This window comes from Vulpes lagopus, chromosome 3, assembly GCF_018345385.1.
Source record: "Vulpes lagopus strain Blue_001 chromosome 3, ASM1834538v1, whole genome shotgun sequence".
Classification (NCBI taxonomy): Eukaryota; Metazoa; Chordata; class Mammalia; order Carnivora; family Canidae; genus Vulpes; species Vulpes lagopus.
This window is the reverse complement of record NC_054826.1, coordinates 106,538,269-106,563,146: the sequence shown is the minus strand read 5'-3', so window position 1 is coordinate 106,563,146 and position 24,878 is coordinate 106,538,269. Positions and strand designations below refer to the sequence as shown.

General features: G+C 50.0%; 1 protein-coding gene across 1 annotated transcript in view; it reads left to right on the top strand.

Annotated features, from left to right (window-relative positions):
• ITGAL (integrin subunit alpha L) overlaps positions 1 to 24,878 on the top strand; it is a 56,698-nt gene that overhangs the window by 28,624 nt on the left and 3,196 nt on the right. The window contains exons 12-32 of the mRNA XM_041749436.1: positions 389 to 462; positions 544 to 676; positions 3,818 to 3,969; positions 4,316 to 4,453; positions 4,940 to 5,137; positions 5,251 to 5,381; positions 6,990 to 7,150; positions 7,281 to 7,432; positions 9,018 to 9,107; positions 10,619 to 10,675; positions 10,769 to 10,842; positions 11,180 to 11,321; positions 13,337 to 13,447; positions 13,802 to 13,881; positions 14,016 to 14,102; positions 15,952 to 16,027; positions 21,020 to 21,133; positions 21,366 to 21,422; positions 21,518 to 21,616; positions 21,997 to 22,092; positions 22,816 to 22,926. Of these exons, the coding sequence (XP_041605370.1) occupies positions 389 to 462; positions 544 to 676; positions 3,818 to 3,969; positions 4,316 to 4,453; positions 4,940 to 5,137; positions 5,251 to 5,381; positions 6,990 to 7,150; positions 7,281 to 7,432; positions 9,018 to 9,107; positions 10,619 to 10,675; positions 10,769 to 10,842; positions 11,180 to 11,321; positions 13,337 to 13,447; positions 13,802 to 13,881; positions 14,016 to 14,102; positions 15,952 to 16,027; positions 21,020 to 21,133; positions 21,366 to 21,422; positions 21,518 to 21,616; positions 21,997 to 22,092; positions 22,816 to 22,926 (2,333 nt within the window). The remainder of the gene's footprint in view (positions 1 to 388; positions 463 to 543; positions 677 to 3,817; positions 3,970 to 4,315; positions 4,454 to 4,939; positions 5,138 to 5,250; positions 5,382 to 6,989; positions 7,151 to 7,280; positions 7,433 to 9,017; positions 9,108 to 10,618; positions 10,676 to 10,768; positions 10,843 to 11,179; positions 11,322 to 13,336; positions 13,448 to 13,801; positions 13,882 to 14,015; positions 14,103 to 15,951; positions 16,028 to 21,019; positions 21,134 to 21,365; positions 21,423 to 21,517; positions 21,617 to 21,996; positions 22,093 to 22,815; positions 22,927 to 24,878) is intronic.

Sequence of the window (24,878 nt, the reverse complement as noted above, 5' to 3'; positions counted from 1 at the left end):
TGCAAGATCCACGTTTAAAAAAAAAAAACACACTATTCAGAGAAGGGGGAAATGCATTTTGAACATAAAACCATCCTGATTTGGTGACATGTTGGAGAAAGAACGAGGAGAAGGGAAGGAGCAAGGGGCTGAGTCCTGGTTCACCAGGCTGGACAGTGGGGAAGCCTGAATGAGGACAGAGCTGCAGAGCTACATCTTGGCCGAGTGGAGTCTGGGGCTCACAGTTTCACATCAGACTCCACTCACGTTCACTGCCAGTCTGATGGTCTTGTGGACTCTTTCTGCCTTGCCTGAAGGTCAGTGCCAGGTTTCTTTCTCAGTCTTTCTCCAGTGTCACTGTCCCTGCTGCTCCTTGGGTGTCCACCCATTCTCTTTACCTTGCTCTCAGGCACAAGCAAACAGGACCTGACCTCCTTCAACATGGAGCTGTCCTCCAGTGGGCTCAGCGCTGACATCAGCCAGGTGGGTGACGGGCCTGGAACAGGGGGGCTGAGGGATGTTGTGGGAACGTAGCTAAGCCCACTTGTCTCCTTCCCTGGGCAGGACCGTTGCATTGTAGGGGCAGTCGGAGCCAAGGACTGGGCTGGGGGCTTTCTAGACCTCAAGGCAGACCTGCAAGATGACACATTTGTTGGGAATGAACCACTAACACCAGAAGCGAGAGCAGGATATTTGGGTGAGTACTTTTCTTTTTTAAAAAAAGATTTTATTTATTTATTTATTCATGAGAAAGAGAGAGAGAGAGAGGCAGAGGGAGAAGCAGTCTCCATGCAGGGAGCCTGACATGGGACTCGATCCCAGGTCTCCAGGATCACGCCCTGGACCAAAGGTGGCACTAAACCACTGAGCCACCAGGACTGCCCAAGTACTTTTCTTTTCTGCTGGATTCTTTTGGTCTTAGGGGCAGGAGTCACTTACCGATTTTTAAAATAATAAGGAAAGCAATTAAGCAAACAGCATGAACACACTTAGAATTTAAACATGGCTCTAACATTCTTTTTTTAAAAAGATTCTTATTTATTTATTCATAGAGACACAGAGAGAGAGAGGCAGAGACACAGGCAGAGGGAGAAGTAGGCTCCATGCAGGAACCCTGACATGGGACTTGATCCCAGGCCTCCAGGATCACACCCCAGGCTGCAGGCAGTGCTAAACCACTGCACCACAGGGGCTGCCCGGCTCTAACATTCTTAATTTTTCCCTTAACAACTCCTCTGCTGCATAGTAGTCATGTTTTTTATTTTCCGTATTTTATGATGCTTGGATATCTTGAGGCCTTCAGAATCCCAGAGACACTGACCCTCCCAGGACGAGCTATTTCCTACAGGTAGCAAACAAGTGGCCTGTGAGCAGGCCTTTTGCATGCCACCCAGCCACCCCTAAGCTCATATCCCCCAACTGCCTCCTTTACCTAACTTTAACACACAAAGCCAGTATTCCCCCCCAACCTAAATCTCTAGTTAGTTAAGGACCACCCTTGTAGACCAGTTCCAGCCAGCATTATTCAAACCATCCCATCCTAAGCTTGCTCAAGCTTGCCTACCCAGCAACGTTTCTATGTCTTACCCATAAATTAAACGCTGGGTTTATTTAATAGCAACCTGTCTCATTAGTAGGAGGACCAGCAGTTCTTCCCTGAGGCTTCCTCCTCTTGAATTGTCCAGGAACTCAAAGATTGATTCACCTCAAGAGTTCTTCAGATGGCCAAGCACAGAGCAAAGGCGCCTGGTCAGTCCACACTTGCTGTTGTTTCTCTCTGCCTCGGGGTGTCACTGTTGTGAGCTTATCCTGCACAGCTCTGTGGCTCCTGGTCCACCCAAGGGGATGCCAGCCTCAGATGGTAGAGAGGCCTCACCTTTGTGTACAGAAGTTATAGTTCGGGATCCCTGGGTGGCGCAGCGGTTTGGCGCCTGCCTTTGGCCCAGGGCGCGATCCTGGAGACCCGGGATCGAATCCCACGTCGGGCTCCCGGTGCATGGAGCCTGCTTCTCCCTCTGCCTGTGTCTCTGCCTCTCTCTCTCTCTCTGTGACTATCATAAATAAATAAATAAATAAATAAATAAATAAATAAATAAAGAAGTTATAGTTCTTCTGCTTCATGCTCACATAGTCACGCTGTGTCAAGGCATAGGCTGGCTCCAAGAGCCCTGGGATAGCACTGCTTCTGGGATCTACCTAGAAACCCATCACCTGGCCTTATCCATGACCCCTGTATAGGGGTGGACCATGTCTTTATTAAACTCACAAAACACTTAGACTATTACATAATTTCCTTGGGAAAATTGGTGCCATTCATCTTGCATATACCCTTCTAAGGAAGGCTATCCTCTATGATTTCTCAATCTCTCAACATTTTTTTTACTGAGTAAGTATTATGTGCCAGGCACTGGTCTAAGTGCATGACATATATTGACATATTTTATCTTATTTTATCTCATTTTATTCTTACAACAACCCTACAAGTAGGTATTTTTGTTATTTCTTTTTTTTTTAAGATTTTATTCATTTATTCATGAGAGACACACAGAGAGGCAGAGACACAGGCAGAGGGAGAAGGAGGCTCCATGCAGGGAGCCTGACATATGACTCGATCCTGGGTCTCCAGGATCAGGCCCTGAGCTGAAGGCGGTGCTAAACTGTTGAGCCACCCGGGCTGCCCGTTATTTCTATTTTTTTTAAGATTTTTTTTTTTTTTTTTTTAGTTTTGAGGGAAAAAGAGAGCATGAGCAGGGGGAAGGGCAGAGGGAGAGGGAGAATCCTAAGCAGACTCCCTGTTGAGCATGGAGCCTGATGTGGGGCTCAATCCAGGAGCCTGAGATCATGACCCTGAGTCAAAATTAAGAGTCAGTCGCTCAACTGATTGAGTCACCAGGAATCCCTATTACCTCTGTTTTATAGATGAAAGAACTGATCCCAGGACAATTTAAATAACTTGCCCAAGGTCACAGAACAAGTAAGCGGAGCCTAGGTGGTGTAACCCCAAGGTCTGGTCTAGTAACCACTCCACTTATACTATAGCTCCTAACTGCCTTCAAGGAGCTTTGTGTCTTTCAGTATACTGCCAGCAATGTTGCTCCTTCAAGAAGAAATAACCTGGGATGCCTGGGTGGCTCAGTGGTTGAGTGTCTGTCTTCGGCTCAGGGAGTGATCCTGGGGTCCAGGGATCAAGTCCCACGTCGGGCTTCCTGCATGGAGCTTGCTTCTGCCTCTGCCTGTGTCTCTGCCTCTCTCTCTCTCTCTCTCTCTCATGAATAAATAAATAAATCTTATTTATTTACTTATTTGAGAGAGGGAGAGAGTATGATTGGGGTGGGGGGAGCAGGAGGGAAAGGGAGAAGCAGGCTCCCCACTGAGAAGGGAGCCTGATGTGGGACTCGATCCCAGGACCCTGGGACCATGACCTGAGCTGGAGCAGACACCCAACTGACTGAACCACTCAGGCGCCCCTTCATTTTATTGTTTTTAGAAAGTGTAGTCTCCCCTGCCAAACTTCGGGTCAGCTGAGGCTCAGGAAGTTGCACCATGTTGAGCCTGTCATACATGGCTGCTTTTTCCTGGGCCTATGTGTTGTCCACAGTTTGAGAAATGCAGCTTTGAACCAAGATGGCAGGATTTGTGCCACTCAGAGCACATGGCTCCTTTTCTCAGGAGAAGGCCCTCTGACTGTTTCAATGCATCTTTGCTACAAACCCAGTTTCCCAGAGTCTCTCCCTTTTTTGCCTCTGGGTTTTACCTCCTTCCAGCAGCCGTTGTGGTTCTAATTCCAAACCCCTGCCCCCCCTCTCTCCCATTCTCTCTCTCTCTCCATCCCCCTCAGGTTACACAGTGACCTGGCTATACTCCCGAAGGCTCACTTCGCTGCTGGCAGCTGGAGCCCCCCGATACCAGCATGTGGGGCGGGTGGTGCTGTTCCAGGAGTCAAAGGACAAAGAACACTGGAGCCAGATCCAGAAAATAGATGGGAACCAGGTGAGCATGGCCTCAGGGGCATCTGCTGATCAGGGACTGGTATAGCACTGGTTATGTGTCCTGCCAGCTGTGAACACTCAGCCACTCACTGTGCCACAGGCCCTGTGACAAGCCCTGTCACATTCAGTCCCCACAGAACCCTCTGAGGTAAGTGTTGTCATCTTCACCTGCTAGTTTAAGAAACTGAACCTCAGAGAGCCCACCTTGTCCGGACTCACACAGGCTCTGAGGGGGGACGACACGCACCTGCATTTGAGGGATCAAAGTGAGATGGATATGGTATGGCTGAGGAGGAGGAGGAGCCCAGCTCACAGGTGCATCCTCAGACATCTCTTTCTCCCTGCAGATTGGCTCTTATTTTGGTGGCGAGCTGTGTGGTGTTGACATAGACCAAGATGGGGAGATGGAGTTGCTGCTGATCGGAGCTCCCTTGTTCTATGGGGAGCAGAGAGGAGGCCGGGTGTTTATCTACCAGAGGAAACAGGTAGAGACCAGGACATAGAATAGAAGGGGTAGGAGATACAGATTCCAGGCCAACCCAGGTCCCAGTTATTCTGAAAGACTTTTCCTGAATGAATCAGAGCTTTAGAATGACCGATGCTAGCTGACACCAGGACTGCAGTGGGGCGGGGAAGCAGGTAAGCCTTGTGCATGGCCCAGGGCCAAACCTTTTATTTACCTTTTATTTACAAGACAGCTCTTTGGTCTTCACACAGTAAGCTTCCAGGAAACTGAGCTTTCGTTCATGAGTGGGAACATTGCGGCTTAGCAAGGCTGGGTCACCTTCCAAAGCCCCAAGGTCACCCAGACAGCAAGGGGTGGGCCTGGGACTTGAGCCCAGGTCAGTCTGCCTGTGTGGGACCACGTCCGACCTTTCTTCAGTGTTCTCCACGTACATGGGGTACACCCTGCAAACACTTGCTGCTTGCCCAGTGACTGAGGTGGGACCTATCACTTTGCTCCTTCCCAGCTGGGGTTCGAAGCTGTCTCGGAGCTGCAGGGGGAACCCGGCTACCCGCTTGGGCGGTTTGGAGCAGCCATCACTGCCCTGACTGACATCAACGGGGATGGGCTGGTGGACGTAGCGGTGGGGGCCCCTCTGGAGGAGAATGGGGCTGTGTACATCTTCAACGGGCAGCATGGTGGGCTGAGCCCCCAGCCGAGTCAGGTGAGAGGCACCTTGCCTGCCAACCCAAGCCCTGCCTCCCAGCCCAGGCCCCACTGGCCTGGCCTGACTCTTATCCTCCAGGCTTAGCTCACAAATTTTTCTCTTGGTCTCAGCGGATAGAGGGGATCCAGGTGTTCTCAGGAATTCAATGGTTCGGACGCTCCATCCATGGGGTAAAAGACCTTGGAGGAGATGGCCTGACAGACCTGGCTGTGGGAGCCGAGGGGCAGGTGATCGTACTCAGGTAAGATGGGGCTGATGAGAATCTTAACTCTCATCCTTTGAACAGCTACCCATGTAGTAGGTGGGACTCCTCTGGTCTGTCTCCAACCTTGTCAGAGAGGTTCTTTTCCTACATAGCCTTCATGTCTTACTCTGATTTAAACAGCTAACAATTTAATGACAGCGTAGGATTTGAACCCAGGCCTATCTGACAATAAAACCTCCTTGAAAAACAATATCCTGTGATGGCTCTAGAACATGGTCACCTGGAAAAAAAAAAAAAAGAACATGGTCCCCTGGATTCAAGTAGAAGCTCTGCCGTCTGCTTTTTGGGTGATCTATCTTACCCCAGTCACTTAGCTCCTCAGGACCTCAGTTTCTCATCCTTGACATGATGATGACATTTCCTGCCTTTCCCCTGTCTTCCCGTTACTGGAGGCATGGTGTAACATTATATAATGAGTAGACATTTCTAGAGTACCTGCTGTGTTTTCTTTTTATTTTTTTTAAAGATTTTATTTATTTATTCATGAGAGACACAGAGAGAGGGGCAGAAACATAGGCAGAGGGAGAAGCAGGCTCCATGCAGGGAGCCCGATGTGGGACTTGATCCTGGAACTCCAGGATCACGCCCTGGGCCAAAGGCAGGCGCTCAACCACTGAGCCATGCAGGCATCTCCCTGCTGTGTTTTAAATACTGAACCAGGCATTGGGTATAGAGTGTCTATGTGGGGAAATACATAATAAAAAATTAAGCACACAGGTAGGTGATTACAAATTGTGGTAAGTGCTGGGAGTCAGCACTTCTGTGAATACGGGAGCCTTCCTCTAGATTGGGTGGCCAAGAACTACCTCTCTGAGGAGGTGATATTTGAGCTGGGACTTGGAAAAGGAGGAGTCAGGCTTGCAGAAATCTGGAGTTAGAGCCTTCAGTGTAGAAAGCTCAAGATGTGCTGAGGCCATGAGGCAGGCAAAGTCTGTAACATCAGCCAAGGAAGAAGGTGGGAGGAAATAAGATGGGAGAACAGGCAGTGTGGTATGGATAGTAACAAGTTTGGATTTTATTCTCAACTCCATGTGGCATCAGTGAAGCATTATAAGCATGGAAGTTGCTCAGTATGACTTCTCTTTCTAAAAGCTCACTCTTAAAAAATAATAATAATAAAAAATAAAAAATAAATAAAAAAAATAAAAGCTCACTCTTCTGGGGGCCCTGGGTGGTTCAGTCAGTTGAGCATCTGACTCTTGATTTCAGCTCAGGTCGTGATCTCAGGGTGGTGAGATTGAGCCCTGTGGGCTCTGTGCTGGGCATGGAGCCTGCTTGGGATTCTCTGTCTCTGTCTCCTTCTCTGGGTTCAAATGCCCCGTCTCCCCGCAAAAGCTCAATGTTCCATATGAAAAATGGGTCAGAAGGCTGCTAGGAAGAACTGGGAAGCCCTAATGAATTATCGTTATTACTGCCATTTCGAGGAGACAGTGAGGTTGGGGTCTGCTTTCAGGGAGGAGAGTCCTCTGGATGCTGGTAGAAGGAACCCTGGGTCTGACTGGGGATTGCAGTTGAGGCCCAGAGAGAGAGAGAAAGAAAGAGAGAGAAAGAGAAAGAGAGAGAGGGTTGTTTTCTGCTCTGCAGCTCCCGGCCTGTGGTGGATATCCTCACTCATATATCCTTCTCCCCGGCGGAGATCCCAGTGCATGAAGTGGAATGCTCCCATTCAACCAGTAACAAGAAGAAAGAAGGAGTTAATATCACAGTCTGTTTCCAGGTCAAGCCTCTCACCCTCCAATTTCGAGGTGAGTGCTATTCCCTCATGCCCCAGAATAGCTGCCCACCCCAAATGCAGGCTTATGGCCCCAGGATCACCCACCACCTCCCCCTGCCCCCCGCCACTGCCACCCTACAACTCCTTTTTTCCCTGCCCAGGTCGCCTGGTTGCCAATCTCATTTACACTCTGCAGCTGGATGGCCATCGGACCAGAAGCCGGGGGCTGTTCCCAGGAGGGAGACAGGAACTCAGCGGGAACATAGCGGTCACCAGAGACTGGTCCTGTATCAAGCTCTGGTTTCACTTCCCGGTAAGGGAGTCATCAGGGCTGCCCTGGGAAGTAAGGGGGTGGTGATCTCGGTGACCTCGGTGCAAGGCTCCGCTTGGTCACCGTCCAGCTGGGTCACAAGTCCTTTCTCTCTACACCACCATTTCCTCAACTGTGTAATAGTGGTAATAATACCGTTAGCACACTTTCTCTAATCCTTAGCCTATGGATGGAGGTGCTTTTTTTTTTTTTTTTCTCCTTTTTTTTTTAAATTTTTTTTTTTATTTATGATAGTCACAGAGAGAGAGAGAGAGAGAGAGAGAGGCAGAGACACAGGCAGAGGGAGAAGCAGGCTCCATGCACTGGGAGCCCGATGTGGGATTCGATCCCGGGTCTCCAGGATCACGCCCTGGGCCAAAGACAGGCGCCAAACCGCTGCGCCACCCAGGGATCCCGATGGAGGTGCTTTTTAACATGGTTGCCATTAGAAAGTACTTCCCATTTTTCCCGTAATTTTTCCACATATCCATATCATATATTAATGCTGCTACCCAGCTTTTCATAATTATTTTAATAGCTACAAAATATTGAGTCACAGCGGTACATCCTTATTTGTCAGGTACATGTGGTCATTTATATTAACATCCATCACAGAAAAAGTTTTTTTAATATTAGTTTGAGCAACTGCTGAGACGCCCAAATTCAGTTTGCTTCTAACAGTCCCGTGTAATTTAGGGTTGATGGCAAATTATCCTGATGCTTTAAATATTTCATAAGACACGGAGTATGGGATTGGTGTATAAGATTTTGAAATTCAGGGGCATCTGGGTAGCTCCATTGGTTAAATGTCCAACTCTTAATTTCGGCTCAGGTCGTTATCTCAGAGCCGTGGGATTGAGCCCCGTGTTGGGCTCTGTGCTCAGCGTGGGAGTCTGCTTGGGATTCTCTCTCTCCCTCTTCCTCTGTCCCTCACCTCTGCTCTCTAAAAACAAAAAGATTTTGAGGTTCATTTTAAATTTTTTGTTATGGGGAATTTCAAACATACAAAAGCAGAAAAAAATAGCTTAGTGAGCCCCCAAATACCCATCACCCAATGTCATTCATTTATTCCTGCACTCAGAATCCCTTTGCTTCCTTACACCCCACTCCCCACAAAAGGTGGAAGTTTTCAACATAAATTTGCCAGAGAAGAGGTAGTGTGTCATAATGGGAATACCTTGGACTTGGGAATTGGACGGATTTTGACTCACTTCCTAGCTTTAGTCCTTAGAAAACTTGGGTCACCTTTTTTGACCTCATGTTCCGCATCTCTGATGTGGGGTTTATAATGCCTGCCTCTTCAGGTTGGTGAAGGAGTTCAAGTGAAGATGATTGGGCCTAGAATCATGCCTAGAATGGTTTGACAGGGATTTGGGGGCTTTGGTCAGAACTCTGGGAAAAGTGGGGTGGTTGACCAGCGATGTCTGCCATGAGAATTGGGGCTGAGGATGATATTTGTGCTGAGAAGCAACCCCAGGCCTATGATAAATCCCTGGTGCTAGAACCTCATCATTTGTAAAGCAGGAACAAGGTGAGCATTTAATTGGAAGACTAAACTCACAGTGTAGGTGGTTCTCATTACCCTCAGGTGTGCATTCAAGACCTCATCTCTCCCATCAACGTCTCTCTAAATTTCTCTCTCTGGGAGGAAGAAGAGACACCGAGGGACCAACGTGCGGTAAGAAGAGATCACTCAGGAATGTATAGGAAACAGGGGAGAGTAGAATTTCAGGTTAGCAAGACTGTATTATAGAAGTCTTTGGCTTTAAGCACTAGAAACCAAATACAGCTACTTCAGCAGGAAAGGAACATATGGGAGCTCATATTTGGCAAAGCAAGACTGGGAAGAAAGGGGAGCTTAAGTGGAGGCTCTGGGAGCTCCTGAGAGGAAGGAATAATGAATGAACTCTTCAGGACATGGCACCTCCAGTGGATCTACTCCAGGTCTCTACTAAGCATCAGTTTCGGACCTCACCAGGGTCCTAGAACTGCTCATGGTGCAAATTCCAGGAATACAGGGCACCCTGGTCAGCCTTTTCACCAAAGTGTATTCCCTTGAGATTGAGTAGTTTCCTCAAAGCCGAATCAGGGTGCCATGATGATATAACAGAAGAGGAAAGCAGTATCTATTCTCATCTACTTGATCACACACTCCTCATCCAGGGCCAAAGCCAGATTTCCTCTCCTCAAACCCTTGACACTCAGCTGGTGGTTTAGCTTCTGTCTGAAGGCAGCAGGATCTGGTGGAAAGAGCCTGGACCCACCAGACCAAAAATGTGGATTTTGTTTCTCTTGCTGTGAACACCTGAGCAGGTTCTGTCCCTCTCTGGGACTGTGTCCTCATAATAAAATAAGTTGTGATGCCTCTCCTAGAGCTGGAGCACCGTGACTGCTAAGTGCATGCTTTCTCATGGCTTTTGGCGGCATGCATTGAGCACTCCCCCATGCATGCTCGCCCTCCTGAGATGTGAAGGGAATGATGGCGTGCTCACCAAAAATTGAAGCCCCTGCCCACCAAGTGCTCATCAGGCACTTAAGGAAAGTTGATTGAGCACTGGCCTTTGCTAATCCCTATTCTGGGTACTGGCTCCACTGAGGTAAATAAAATATGTTCCCTACCCAGAAGAGGTTCACAGTTTGCTCTGAAGTCAACAGACAGTCACAACATGCTGTGTAAGGCTGTGGTAAAGCTAGATACAGTGTGGCCATATAATCTTGTGTGACATGTGTAGGGGACAAGGAAAGCCTCCCCCCAAGATGAAACCCTTAAAGTCCCCAGGTATAGAAGGGGAGGTGGGAATTCATAAAGAAGGCATAGCGTGAGCACAGACAACAGAAATGCCAGAGCTTGTGGGTGTTGGGAGCACAGTATGTGGGAAAGAGGGTGGAAGAGCACATGCCTGCCCTTTTAGGTCCTGAAAATCCACGTGATGCTTACACTTATATCTCACTGGTCACATGGAAGCAACTAACTAAGAGCCTCAGAAGCACAGCCTCCTGTCCCAGGGCTCCTTGGGCCAAATCAGGAGGGTGAAGTGCTGCCTGGGGCAGGCTTTGGCTCCTGAGAGAGGCCGACCAAGTCGGCCCAGCTGAGTCCCCAGCTCTGAGCCCCCTGAGCCCTCCTTTAAGAGTTCTGCTGCCTCAGCTAATCTGTCTTGCCTCCCGGCCCTCCCACCACTCTGTGCTCAGCTGGACAGGGACATCCGGCCCATCCTGAGACCCTTACCACACGTAGCGAACACGGAGGTAAGAAGAGAAGGGGGGCAGCTGGAGAGGCCAGGGTCCCTCCCTCCTGGGTCTGGGGCCTGAGCCTCCTCATCTCTTTTCTTGGCTTTTCAGATCCCTTTTGAGAAGAACTGCGGGGAGGACAAGAAGTGTGAGGCAGACCTAGGGCTCTCGTTCTCCCCAGCAGGGTAAGGCCTCAAGCCCCCAGGCCCTCTTCTTCCACCTGGTGTTTTCCTGAGGCAGCTCCTGTGTGCTCCAAAGAGCAGGGGGGCTTTGAGTCAGAAGGGCTCCATCTGCATTCACTAGATCTGTCCTGTGGGCCTTAGTTCTCCTCTCTGAGATATTCCAGTCCCTTGGGCACGCCTGTGAGGTCTGATGAAGTCGAATTGCTCAGCCTATGTGCAACAGCTGATGTTGATGTATTCATTTTTTCTAACCTAGTTGATCCTTCACTTCTGAAAGCCCCATCTCTATCCTGCTTCCTTTACCTTGGCCCCCGTAACTTTTCCCTGGCCCTGCCCCCAGATCCAGAGTCCTGCGCCTGATCCCCTCTGCCAGCCTCTCCGTGGAGCTGATACTGAGTAACTTGAGAGAAGACGCTTACTCGGTCCACCTCAATCTGAGCTTCCCCCAGGGACTCTCCTTCCGCAAAGTAGAGATGCTCAAGGTGAGTGCCAAAGCAGGGCCTGCCTGAGGCCATACCTGTTCCTGAAGCTTCTGCTCCCATCAGAGAGCCTCAGGCAGACAGGACAGCCTGAAGATATAGGCAGCAGATGGTGTGTAGATGCCTTAGGCCCTCATCCGGGTTCTCAGCCTGATGACCACCCTCACCCTCTGTGGGCCTCAGATCCTGCCACCAGTGAGACTGGGGACACCTGCAGGGCTAGCATGGAATGGAGAGTGTGACAAGCTCTTGGATCTGGTGACCAGGAAGGTGTACACAGATTTAGTGAGCTCAGGCTCCCTCCCACCTAAGGTGACCAATGTGTTTTTGCGGGGTGGCCTGGGTTGTTTTATTTTATTTATTTATTTTTTAAAGATTATTTATTTATGGGATGCCTGGGTGGCTCAGCAGTTGAGTGCCTGCCTTCGGCCCAGGGCATGATCCTGGAGTCCCAGGATGGAGTCCTGCATTGGGCTCCCTGCATAGAGCCTGCTTCTTTCTCTGCCTATGTCTCTGCCTCTCTCTGTGTGTCTCTCATGAATAAATTTTTTAAAAATCTTTAAAAAAAGATTATTTATTTATTTATTCATGAGAAACACAGAGAGGCAGAAGCATAGGCAGAGGGAGAAGCAGGCTCCACGTGGGGAGCCTGATGTGGGACTTGATCCCAGGACCCTGGGATCACACCCTGAGCCAAAGGCAGACACTCAACCACTGAGCCACCCAGGTGCCCTGGCCTGGGTTGTTTTAAATGCAACTTTGATTTTTTAAATTATTAGAACAGAAGTAATACATGATTACCACAGAAAGTTGAAAGTCATAGAGAAGTTTAAACAATCACCCTATGCTCCTACAACTCAGCAGTTACTACTTTTAATATTTAGGTGTTTATCCTGCTGTGTATCTCTATATATACATATAAATCACACTGCATATTCGTTCATTTTCTATTTGTTTTAAGTAATTGCCATTTTGTTCTCCATTTGGTTATTTTTGCTCCTTGTTTTTACAACAAATGTTTATCGTGGTAAAATACACATAATGGACAATTTGCCCTTTTATCCCTTTACAAGCATACAATTCAGTAACATTAAGATCATTCACAATGTTGTGCCACTGGCATCCATTTGGAGAACTTTTCCATCATCTCAAACAGAAGCTCTCAATCCATCAAAAGCAATCATTCCCTGCTCTGGTGATCTCTCATCTACTTTCCATCTCTATGAATTTGCCTGTTCTAGATTTTTCACAGAAATGGAATCATACGAGTTTGTCCTTTTGTGTGTCTTCTTTGCTTAGCATGCTGTTTGTGAGGAGCATCCGTGTGATAGCATGTGCGAGATTGCTTCCTTTTTGAGGCTAAATAACACTCCATTGTATGGATGGACCACATTTATTTATCCAGTGGTCATCTGTCAACGGACATTTGAATTATTCTTATCAGCAACATTAAATGCTCCCTTACGGGGCATCTAATAGAATGACTAAGAACTCAAGATCCGGAGTCAGACAGACCTGTGTTCGAATTCTTGCCAGATCCCTGCCAGAGGGCCCAGGGGTGGGACCTGGGGAAGTCAGCAGGCCTCTGTTTCCTTATCAAATTCCCTCCCCAATCTGAGGCTGAAATCTGTCCTCACAGATGAGGATGAAGATGGATGGCTATGGGCTGCTTAGCCCAGAATCAGGCTCTGGCTTCTTTGAAAAATGGTTACTGACTGTATAGATGTAGTAGGGGCATTTTAACAATCTCCCTGTATCCTCTCCTAGGATTGTACAGCGGGCCAAACCGTTCCTATCTCTTGGAACTCTTCGATCATTTCAGGAATTTTACAATTTTAAGTAGCATTGTGGTGAACATCTTTGAACGAATCCTCTGGCTGTGCCCCTGATTCTCTGGGCCCCCCTCTCTGAGAATGGCAGGGATGGAGCCAGAGGGGCACGGGCCCTAAGGGCTGGTGGCTTTGGGAAACCTTAGCCTTGCCCACTAAGAAGTCTGTTCCGTCTCTTCTCACCTCCAGCCCTACAGCCAGATACCTGTGAGCTGCGAGGAGCTTCCTGAGGTAGCCAAGCTTATGAACAGGATCGTCTCTTGCAACGTGAGCTCTCCTATCTTTAGAGCAGGCAGTGTGGTGAGTGCTTCGAGCCCTTAGGAGACAAGCCACTAAAGGGCTCTGGGCTCAGGGGTGGGGGTGGGGGTGAAGGGTGCAGGAGATGGATAAAAAACAGCACCCCCGTCCACCTCCCACCCCAAAGCAAAGGATGGCCTAGACTTTGGATTCAGACAAACCTGGATTGTCTGATTATTCATTTTGTGACCTTAAGCAGGTGACTTTGTATCATTTGGAGTTTTGTATCCTTATCTGTACAACGGGGCTAAAGCACCTGTTTTGGGGGATAAGTACCAGTGGTCACTGGTATCACAGCAGCTGGGCATGGGGGCCGTGGGGTGCATCCCTCTTCATTCCCCTCTTCTCCCCTGCCAGGTTGCTATCCAGGTGATGTTTCATATGCTGCTGAACAGCTCCTGGGGGGACTCTGTTGAGCTGCACGCCAATGTGAGCTGGTAAGCAGGCCCCAGGCAGCCGTCTCCCCACCCAACCCACCCCAGACAGGCATAGCTGCCCTCCCCACTCAGACTGCCGGGTGGTCCTGCCCACACCCTTCCCTCACACTGCCCTCTGCTTTGTCCCAATGCAGTCACAATGAGGACTCCGGCCTCTTGGAGAACAACTTGGCCACCACCACCATCCCAGTCCTGTACCCCATCAACATTCTCACTGAGGAGTAAGTCGTGAGCAGCCTCCCCAACCCCAGCCTCCTGAGCCAGGGCCTCAGCCTGGCTTCCCAGGGCTCTCCTTCAAAGCCTCATCCTCTCCTGCCCAGGGGTAATTAGAACTGATTCCAGCCACAACCCCAAGAGTTTTCTTTTTTTGTTTTTTCTTTTTAGATTTTATTTATTTATTCATGAGAGAGAGGCAGAGACATAGGCAAAGGGAGAAGCAGGCTCCCTGCAGGGAGCGTGATATGGGACTCAATCCCAGAACCCTGGGATCACAACCTGAGCCAAAGGCAGATGCTCAACCACTGAGCCAACCAGGTGCCCCCCTCAGGAGTTTTCAACACCCAAAAGAATGGAGGCCTTTAAGAGTTCTGAGATCAGGGATCCCTGGGTGGCGCAGCGGTTTGGCGCCTGCCTTTGGCCCAGGGCGCGATCCTGGAGACCCGGGATCGAATCCCACATCAGGCTCCCGGTGCATGGAGCCTGCTTCTCCCTCCGCCTGTGTCTCTGCCTCTCTCTCTCTCTGTGACTATCATAAATTAAAAAAAAAAAAAAAGAGTTCTGAGATCAGCAGTTTACTGATGGAAGAAAAAGTGCATTGTATGCTGACCTTGTGTCAGATGCCTGTGCCAGCTGCCCTGCACAGCTGGGGCTGCCCCTGGCATGAGGCAGCCGTGCCTCTTTCCATTTTACTGGTGAACAAGCAGCCTCTGAGAAGGGTGCTTATCCAGAGTCATACAGATAGGAAACACCGATGCTGCATCTGAATTTGGGTCTGTCTGACTCCAAAACCCCATGCTAGATGCGCCCCCCCACCCAGGGGTCAGGAGCACTGAAAGAGATGAGGAGAGACTGTTCACAGTGGCTCTTTGCCCACAGAAAGCTCATGGGCAGGCAGGAAAGGCCAAGCTCATGTGCACACAGAATCAGTGAGTCTCAGAAGGTTATGGCAGGAAGGACCCATGGGGATGACCCGTTGGATTTTCTCATTGACAGAAAAGAGATTGAAGCCAGAAAAGCAACCAATTTTCTCAAGCTGGCTCAGGGAGAGAAAGACAGGGACAGTGACTGAGCCAAGATCTCTGGTGCTTTTGAACACAAATGCATTACATAATGATACTGTCTGAAGTACGGTATTAAATTAGAATGAGGAAGGATGATTTGGGTTGGTGGAGAGATGGAGGGGTTCACAGAGAGGCAGGGGCTTGAACTGGGGTCTGGAGAATTCGAGGGGTTAGACAGGGGCCAGGGAGGAGAAGGGATGTCCCCATCAGAGAGAAAACCATAGGGCAAAAGGAAGCAGCAAGCAATGGTGTGGATTTGGGAAGTAGGGAGTGTGCAGGGGACAGCGGGTATGTGTGGGGTGCACTGGGTGGGCAGATGTGGACATGAGGAGCTTTGGGCCTGACCCTTGTGGATGGCTGGGGGCCATAGGCAGATCCTAAGTGGGGAGGTGGCAGGATCAGACAGTGATGTTAGGAAGGTCATTAGATGGATGAGATGGAGAGGAAGCCAGAGGCTGGTACTGTTATGCAGGAGAACCCAGCAGACAGTGGAAACCCTCATGAGGCAGGGACCTGTGTGGTGGGGAAAACACAGCTCCAGAGGCACATTGGCCTGGGTTCCAGCCCTGGCCCTCCTCTGCCAGACACTGGGCAGCAGACTGGCCCTTTCCACGAGCCTTGCTTTCCAAAGGGAAACAGCAGAGTGCTGGAAGGGTTCCATGAGAGCATGCCTTCCTGGTCCCTAGAGGGTCCCTCAGAGCTTCCCCAGGCCCGGGCCCCTGCCCTACTGGAGACTGGGTCCTTATCTCCTCCTCTTTCTACCCCCACTCCTCTCTCTCTCTCTCCGCAGCAAGGAGAACTCCACACTGTATGTCGGCTTCACCCCCAAAGGTCCCAAGATGCACTTTGTTGAACACTTCTACCAGGTAAGAGCTTCTGTGTGAGAGGCCCTTCTGGGTCATACATTTTCCAACTCTGTCCTGAACAGAGGCTGCAGAGACCAACCAGACACAGCCCCATCCTCCGTGAACCCAGCTCCCTCTGCCCATGCTCTGATCCTTTCTAGAGAGCCTCACAGCCTCCAGTGGCCAGTGGCTGCACAGCTCCTTTCCGGTGCTGGATGCATTGTCAGTGGGATCGCAGAACTTGAGAGGCAGAAGCACTCTGAGAGACAACCTACCTTTTCATTCACATGTTTAATGAGCCACTGTTGCAGCTTAAGTATAGAGGCAACAGTAAGGCAGGGCCCCTGACCACTCACTGGAGCCAAATTCTGTGCCTGGTGCTTTATGTATGTGACGCCCACCCCAGGATTCTCACACTGACTGTGAGGCCCCATAAGGCAGAGGCATTGTCATTCCCAGCATACAGACAAGAAGTCCACAGCACAGAAAGGTTGAGTAGCTTGCCAGTCTACACAGCTACTAAGCGGGGAAGAGTCAGATTCAGGCCCTTATTTGAATACCAAAATTCATGTGTTTATTTATTTATTTTTTAAAGATTGTATTTATTTATTTGAGAGAGAGAGAGAGAGCACTGGCAGTGGGGAGGGCAGAGGGAGAGAGAGAGGGAAAAGCAGACTCCCCACTCAGCAGGAAACCTGACTTGGCACTCCATCCCAGGACACTGGGATCATGACCCGAGCCAAAAGCAGATGCCCAACCAACTGGGCCACCCAGGCACCCCCCAAAATTAATGTGTTTAACCTCTAAGTCAATGATCTGTCACTTCGTATGCCATATGCTCACGGCTGAAATAGTAATCTTCATTATGGAAACAAAGAAAGACAGCCCCTGAGTCTAAAGCTCGAGGGGTCTGAGGCTTTTTTAGAGGTAACCCCTGAGAGAGGAGTAGGCATTGACCAAGCCAAGAGCATTCTCATTTTCCCGTGGAGGAGACTGAGCCCCAGAGAGACTGTCTTACCAAAGGCCTTGCTGGCATCAGGACAGACTGGGGCAGGAGCCCAGCAGGAAAGGAACCCCAGGCAGGCAGCCCCTTTAGAACAGAGGCTGGAGTCATCTCCCCTAGACACAACATGGAGGAGAGTGGCCCTTGGGGAGGTCAGATGCTCATTTGCATTGAGAATGGCCAGTTGGGTTGGTTTCTAATGTTGTTCACTGGGATGGCTCTGGGTTCCCCAAGGAGCTTGGCAGACCAGTCCTTTCCCCACCAATAGTGGGGAAGACTTGGATAGGCATGGATCCAAGCCCCAGCTCTACCATTCCAGCTCTGTGTGACCTTGGACCACAGGCTTAACTGTGCAGCCTCGGTTCCCTGCTATGACAAACGGCATTTGGAATGAGAACTTCCAGGTGTCTTGAGGTTTAAGTGGGTTACTGACTCCCCATGCAGTGATTGGCCCAGTGCCCGGGAAGTGGAGGTAGTTAATGGCTGAGGTGGGGGCTGTGGCCCAGCCTGGAGATTTCCCCAGCTACTGTGGAAGCCTGCTTGCATTCTTGCCCCACTCCTCTGGGAACCCATTCAAACCCTTTGAGCTCCCCTCCCCGCACCACATACCCCATTTCTCTCTCTCGGGATGGTCATCAGGGCTAGACACCTCCATCCACCCTCCAGCATCCTAAGCGATGCATCTGGCTCCCTGCCGCCTGGCCCAAGCACACAGCCACTCTTGCTAAGGGCCTGATCATGTCTGTTTTAACTAAACGCAACTCAGTGTGGGACACTGGTGATCTTTCCCTCTTGCCCAAAGCCGTCCTGTTAGTCAGGCCCTTTTTGCCACAAGGAGGTCAGCTTGGGTTTCTAGTGAGCTCAACATGCATGGTAATTCAGTGAGACCTGGGCAGCTCGGCCACGGGGTCTTCTTCCTCATGATGGCCCTCTCCCCAAGCTGGTGAGGAATATAAGCTTCAGCCAGACCTGAAACCTTTTTGAAGCTCTGCTATTTAAAGCTGTGTGGCCTTGGGCTGTTTAACCTCTGTGAGCATCTGTTTTTCAATCCGTAAAATGGGGATGATAATAGACCTTCTTATGGGGTTGTTATGAAGAGCAAATAAGAAAATTCATGTTAAGTGCTCCACACAGTACTCCACACATAAGCCATTGGTCCCCAGTGACTGGTTTTAGCAGTGTTGTTCTCACCATCATCCAAGGAAGGTGATAAAACAATGTAGTTCCGGTCTCTGGAGTCCCAGCCTGGACTCCAATGCCCGCCTTTCTACTCCATCACTTCAAACAGATTAATCTCCCTAAACCTCAGTCCTCCCCTCTGAAGTGGGGATATCAGTCCTGCCTGCCACATAGGCAGCCTTAGAGAAAAGAATGAGATCCTGCATTCAGTGAGAATCACAGAGGTCCAGCACACTGAGTGTTCAGCAAATAGTGATTGCTCTTCTGTGGTCTCCCCATGACCCCATCTTCACGCTGCCCTGGTAACAGGCTGATGCCCTATGCTTGTGCCACTGACTGCTCTGCACCGGTCCCCATGTGGCCTGTCTCTCTACCCACAGTCTGAGTCCCCCGTCCAGCTCACAACTCTGCATTGTGACCCTCCTGCTCCTCCAAGGCACCTGTCCCTGCAGCTTGTCCCTGCTCTCCACTGGAAGGTCTTCCCTGCATCTTTTTTTTTTTTTTTTTTGTCTTTTAACAGCTTTATAATAGAATGAGATACAAGTCTGTATGATTTATCTGCTTTTTTAAATTTTTTTTATTTATCTGCTTTTAAAGCATACAGTTCAGTGGCCTTTGGCATATTTGTAAAGTTATATAACCATCACCACAATCCAATTTTTGAAGATTTTCATTATTCCACAAAGGACCCCTGTACCCACATGCTCTCCTGCCCCTCCTCCCCCAGCTCCTGGCAGCCACTACTTTAGTCTCTGTCCAGAGACCTGGCTGCTCTGGACATTATGTAGGAGCAGAATCCTCCAGTGTGGGATCTTTTATGACTGGCTTCCTTTGGTTACATAGTGTTTTCAGGGGTCATCCTTGTTGTAGCCTGTCCCACTACCATATTCTTTTTTATTGTGAGATAATATTCCATTGCGAGGTAGGCTGCGTTTGATTTGTCCATTCAGCAGCTGGTGGACATCTCGGTGATTTCCACTTTGGGGCTTTTATTGACTATGCTGCTTGAATGTTTTGGGGTTTTCTTTAAGATTTTATTTATTTATTTGAGAGAGAGAGAGAGCGCGTGCACACAAGCAGCCGAGAGGCAGAAGCAAACTCCCAGCTGAGCAGGGAGCCCGATTCAAGGCTGTATCCCAGGACCCTGGGACCATGACCTGGGCTGAAGGCAGATGCTCAACCAACTGAGCCACCCAGGCGCCCCTGCTTGCACGTTCTTTTTTTTTTTTTTTTTTTCTTATTTATTTATGATAGTCACAGAGAGAGAGAGGCAGAGACACAGGCAGAGGGAGAAGCAGGCTCCATGCACCGGGAGCCCGATGTGGGATTCGATCCCGGGTCTCCAGGATCACGCCCTGGGCCAAAGGCAGGCGCCAAACCGCTGCGCCACCCAGGGATCCGCCCCCTGCTTGCACGTTCTTATACAAGTTTTGGTGCAGACATATTTGACTTCTCTTGGGTATATATCTGGGAATGCAATTGTTCCCCTTGAGGCTTTGTCTCAGCATGTTCTAAACCCAATGTATTGCTTTCCCCTCAGCTAGCATCACCCCTGGTGTGCTCAAAAGCACCCTTTGCCCCAAGCAAAACTTCCAAGTCTGAGTGAATTTGTCCTTCCTCCGTGGCTGGTCCTCCCACCTCCTCAACCTCGTTCTGTATTCTCTTGTTTCCTTTGCCTCCACTAATGCCCAGACTCAGGTTCCCCTCCTTCTTGCAACCATCGGCGCAGGCTCCTTCTTGGACCTTGGCCTGCCTTCCCCATTTTCTCCCATCCCGGGCTCACTGCACCCTACCACCGAGCCTTCCCTCCTCACCATTACCCGGTTAAGAGTCCCCTGATTTCTGGCCCTTAGGCCTCATGGGCACACAATCTCACCCCAGGTCTCCTTTCCAGATGTAGGTCCTATCTCTTGGTCCCAGCCCCTACCTCCAGCTGTGTCACACTTGCCTGGTGCTAACTGTCCTAACTGTCCACATTTTCTCTTCCTGGATGCCACCCCCATCTTCATCTGTTCCACTCCTCTCTGTCCTTCACAGTTAAATTCAAATGCTGCCTCTGACATAAGGCCTTTTAAATTTAATTTACCTGACATTTTTCAAGTGTCTGTAAAAGTGTGTCAAGTGAATAATGCTAGAACCTCTCAAACTGGACATATATTTCCCTGCGGGACCTCCCTGAGATGTTCATTGGTGCTGCTCCTTTGTCACTTTCTTCTCCACTTCTGGGTCTTCCAGCCCCACACAGTAGGCTCTTTCATCTAACAGGTACTCAGGATGTATTTCTTCAATCTGTGTGGCGTCCTCACCAAAATGAGTCTTTCCCAACCTGCATTGTGCAAATAATTTTCACATGTATCCTTGCTTTCGTTCTTTCACTCATTCAAAAAATGACATTTCTGGAGGCCTGCTATGTGCTCAGTAGTATGCAGCAGGGAATTGCAAGTAAAAGAAGCCACAGTCACCAAGCACGCAGTCTAGAGGAGACAGACACAAGTAGATACTTAGCCATCCTGCGGAGGGGGGGATGTAGTATGCTATGAGAACACACAGGGGGAGCTGCCTTCCCTTTGGGGAGTCAGTGGAACCATCAGAAATGATATTTGAGGGGTACCTTGCTGGATATGTGAGGATTTGCTCCGTGGCGAAAGCAGAAAGGCACAGGTAACCCACACTGTAAAACCTTGAAGATAGGGGCCACATGAAGCTGTCATTGCCCTCTGCCTGGCAAAGAGCAGGCGCTCAGGCCTCAGCCAGGGAGGATCATGTCTGGAGAGGCATTTGGAGGGGTGGTTGGCATTTAGGGCTCTGCGGTCCCATGTCCTCTGTCCTAGGTGAGGATTCAGCCTTCTATCTATGACCACAAAGTGCCTGACCTGGAGGCCTTGATTGGGGTACCAGTATCTCACAGTGAGGGGCCCATCATGCACAAATGGAATGTGGAGATGGTGAGTACTGCCTGGAGGAGGGAAAGACACCCTGGTCCGTGGGAGTGAGCTCATAAAGGGGTACAGATGTGTGGGAAGGGAGTGAGGGTAGATGCATCCTGTTGGGCTTAGTGATTTCTGCACCTGCCAGGAGCCAGTGGGAGTGAATCCATGGAGTGGGGAGGGAGGCCAGATTCCAGCCTTAAGGGGCCAGTGTCCTCTCTCTGCTCTCATTCCATCCCATCATTCCTAGGAGCCTCCTGTGACCTGTTATCATGAGGATCTGGACAGGCTGCCCAGTGTGGCTGAGGTACTGGCCTGTGGGCTCAGAAGTCAGGGTGGGGCCAGCAGAGTGCAGGTGGGAAGATAGGCTGCTTTGACCCCTGCTCTCTTCATTCTTGGCAGCCTTGTTTGCCCGGGGCCAGATTCCACTGCCCATTTGTCTACAAGGAGGAGATCTTCGTCAAAGTGATCGGGACTATTGAGCTGGTGGAGAAGATTGAGGTAGCACCTGCTGGCAACATAGAGGCTGGGGGGGCCTCAAGGGGTCAGGAGCAAGCATCCCTGCCAGATGGGCTTCCTGCATTCTGTACCACCTGGACAAAAAGCCCTGATATTTACACGGCAGCAGGTGAAAGAGAATCATGCTCGAAATGTGCAGGGCTGTTTTCACGGGCCTACGGATGGTTCTTGCTGGTTCTCTGTAGGAAAAGTTTCCTTCCAGCTGTGGGGAGTCACCCGTTAGGACGCTACAGTAGGGAACTCAGTAGGAGTGGTGCAGCCCCCTGGGACCTGTTCTCCAACCTCAGCCGAGGTGGGGTGCTGAAATCAGTGGGTTCTGGTGCTTATTCTCTCTGGCCTGACGTCTCCCCCATACCCCACAGGCCTCCTCCATGGTCAGCCTCTGCAGCTCTCTCTCTGTCTCCTTCAACAGCATCAAGCATTTCCACCTTTATGGCAGCAATGCCTCCATGGCCCAGGTATGGTTTTGCCTCCTCAGAAGCCCCGGGGAGCAGGGGTCAGCAGAGGGGTCTGGGGAACCCCAGGGCAGAGCTAGAAGAGCTAGAGCCAAAAGTGGTAGGGCCTCATGGGAGGTCTGGGCTCTCCAGGAACAAGGAAGGGCACACCCTCTCCCCACGGTCAGAGCAGTCAGCCTTGGTGAAGGCTTTGCTGGATGCCATGAGCTCCCTGCCACTGCTGGTGGGCAGGTAGGCCACAGGGATACCCGTCTGAGACATGTCAGGCAGAGAGCCAGTTTGATGGCAACTCAGCAAAGGGTACCCACCCCATGCCCACCATGAGCACGATGGAATGAGCTCTAAGCAGAGCGAGTAGCGAGACCATGGAGCCAAGAGGATGGCGAGGCAGGTGGGAGAGCAAGCAGGTCAGAGCAGGAGAAGGGAAGCTGCAGTTAAGAAGCAAGCCCAAGCTGGACTCCGGAAGGCTTTGCATGCTGAGCCGAGATTCTGGCATTTTATTCTGGGACTAAGGGAAGCCATGTAAGGGCTTCCAATGGGTTATGTGCATGTCTCCTAGTTCACTCTGATGGCTGCATACTGGGAGGTACACTGGAGGGAGACATCTGGGCCAGCCGGGTTGTATCCAGAAGCAGTCTGAACCAGAAACGCGAAGACCTAGCCATTCACGAGCATGTCAGAGGTGAAAGCCTGCTCTTTACGTTCCCTTCTCTTTTCCTTCTCCAGGTCATCATGAAGGTTGACATCATATATGAAAAGGAAATGCTCCATGTCTACGCGCTGAGCAGCATTGGGGGGCTGTTGCTGCTCTTGCTGATTTTTGTGGCACTCTACAAGGTGGGAGCTTCTGGGAGCGTGGGGCATGGCTGAGACAACCTGGCTGGGGAAAGGGTTCTGCAGGGGTCAGGGCGGAGAATACTGAGATTGGGGAGCCTTAAAGCTAGAAGAGGCCTCAGCCTCCCCCCTTTTTCAGATAAAGCTCCCCAGGCCAAGCAAATCTTTCCCCCTCCCTCCTCCAAGCACTGGTAGAGCCAGGACTGTCTACCTTGGAGAGAAGGGTGCTTCTGCCCATCAAGGGTTGGGTGCTGGGACACAGAGGCCCACACCACAAACATGGTCCCTGCCATAGAGGGCTCACAGTCTAATGGAGGAGGCAGACAGGGCTCCACTCAAGGGCCTGTGTACTGAAGCCTCACTCAGGCTGGGACAGTCCAGGAAGGCCTCCCAGAAGAGGAGGCATTTGAGTTGGGGTTTGAAGGAGGAGTAGCCAGATGAAGAATGGTGGAGGGCAGATGTTCCATATGAAAACTAAATACCCCAGAAAAAGACAACACAGAAAATCAGTTTCTTCCCCTTGCACTCCCAGAGGATGGTTACTAACAACCATTATCCAGCTTCTAATTTTGTTGTTTAAATATGTGTATATGTAGGGGCACCTGGGTGGTTCAGTCGATTAAGTGTCTGCCTTTGGCTCAGGTCGTGATCCCAGGGTCCTGGGATGGAGCCCCACATCCCACTCCCTACTCAGTAAGGAGTCTGCTTCTCCCTCTCCCTCTGCCTTCTTGCTTTCCCCCCCTGCTTGTGCTCTCTCTCTGCCAAATAAACAAATAAAATCTTAATTAATTAATTAAGGGATGCCTGGATAGGTCAGCGGTTGAGCATCTGCCTTTGGCTCAGGGCATGATCCCGGAGTCCCGAGATCGAGTTCTGCATCAGGCTTCCTGCATGGAGCCTGCTTCTCCTTCTGCCTATGTCTCTGTCTCTGTCTCTCTCTCTCTGTATCTCTCATGAATGAATGAATGAATGAATGAATGAATAAATAAATAAAATAAAACCAATATGGTTTTAAAATAAATAAATAATATATGTGTGAGTATATGTGTGAGCATGAGAGAGAGGAAAGTCAGTGTCTGTGTATATACACATAGAAAATATAAATGGGGGGCACCTGGGTGGCTCAGTCAGTTAAGCATCTGTCTTCAGCTCAGGTCATGATCTCAGGGTCCTGGGATCGAGCCCTGCCTTAGGCTCCCTGCTCAGCAGGTAGTCTGCTTCTCCCTCTCCCTCTGCCTGCCACTCTGCCTACTTGTCCCCTCTCTCTCTCTGTCAAGTAAATAAATCAAATCTTTTAAAAAGAAAGAAAATGTAAATGGAATAATAGCATATATACTGCTTGGGAGCTTGTATTTCCCACTGGATATTCTATCTTGATGTCTCTCTGAGCACAATCAGATCCACCTCTTGCCTTTTACTTATTTTTTATTTATTTTTTATTTTTTATTTATTTATGATAGTCACACACAGAGAGAGAGAGAGAGAGAGAGAGAGAGGCAGAGACATAGGCAGAGGGAGAAGCAGGCTCCATGCACCAGGAGCCCGACATGGGACTCAATCCCGGGTCTCCAGGATCGCGCCCTGGGCGAAAGGCAGGCGTCAAACCGCTGCGCCACCCAGGGTTCCCCACCTCTTGCCTTTTAACCTGCCTGGGTTGCTGCTATCTGGATGCTCCACCTTTTACTGAAACAAGATCCCAGCTGATAAGTAATTTCCATTTATTTTAAATGGTGACCAAAAAGGCTCTTGGCACCCACATCTTTGCACACTTGTTCAAATCTTCTTTAGAATTAATTCCTGGAGTAGCTCAGCGGTTTGGCGCCTGCCTTCAGCCCGGGGCATGATCCTGGGGACCTGGGATCAAGTCCCACATCAGGCTCCCTGCATGGAGCTTGCTTCTCCCTCTGCCTGTGTCTCTGCCTCTCTCTGTGTGTGTCTCTGATGAACAAATAAAA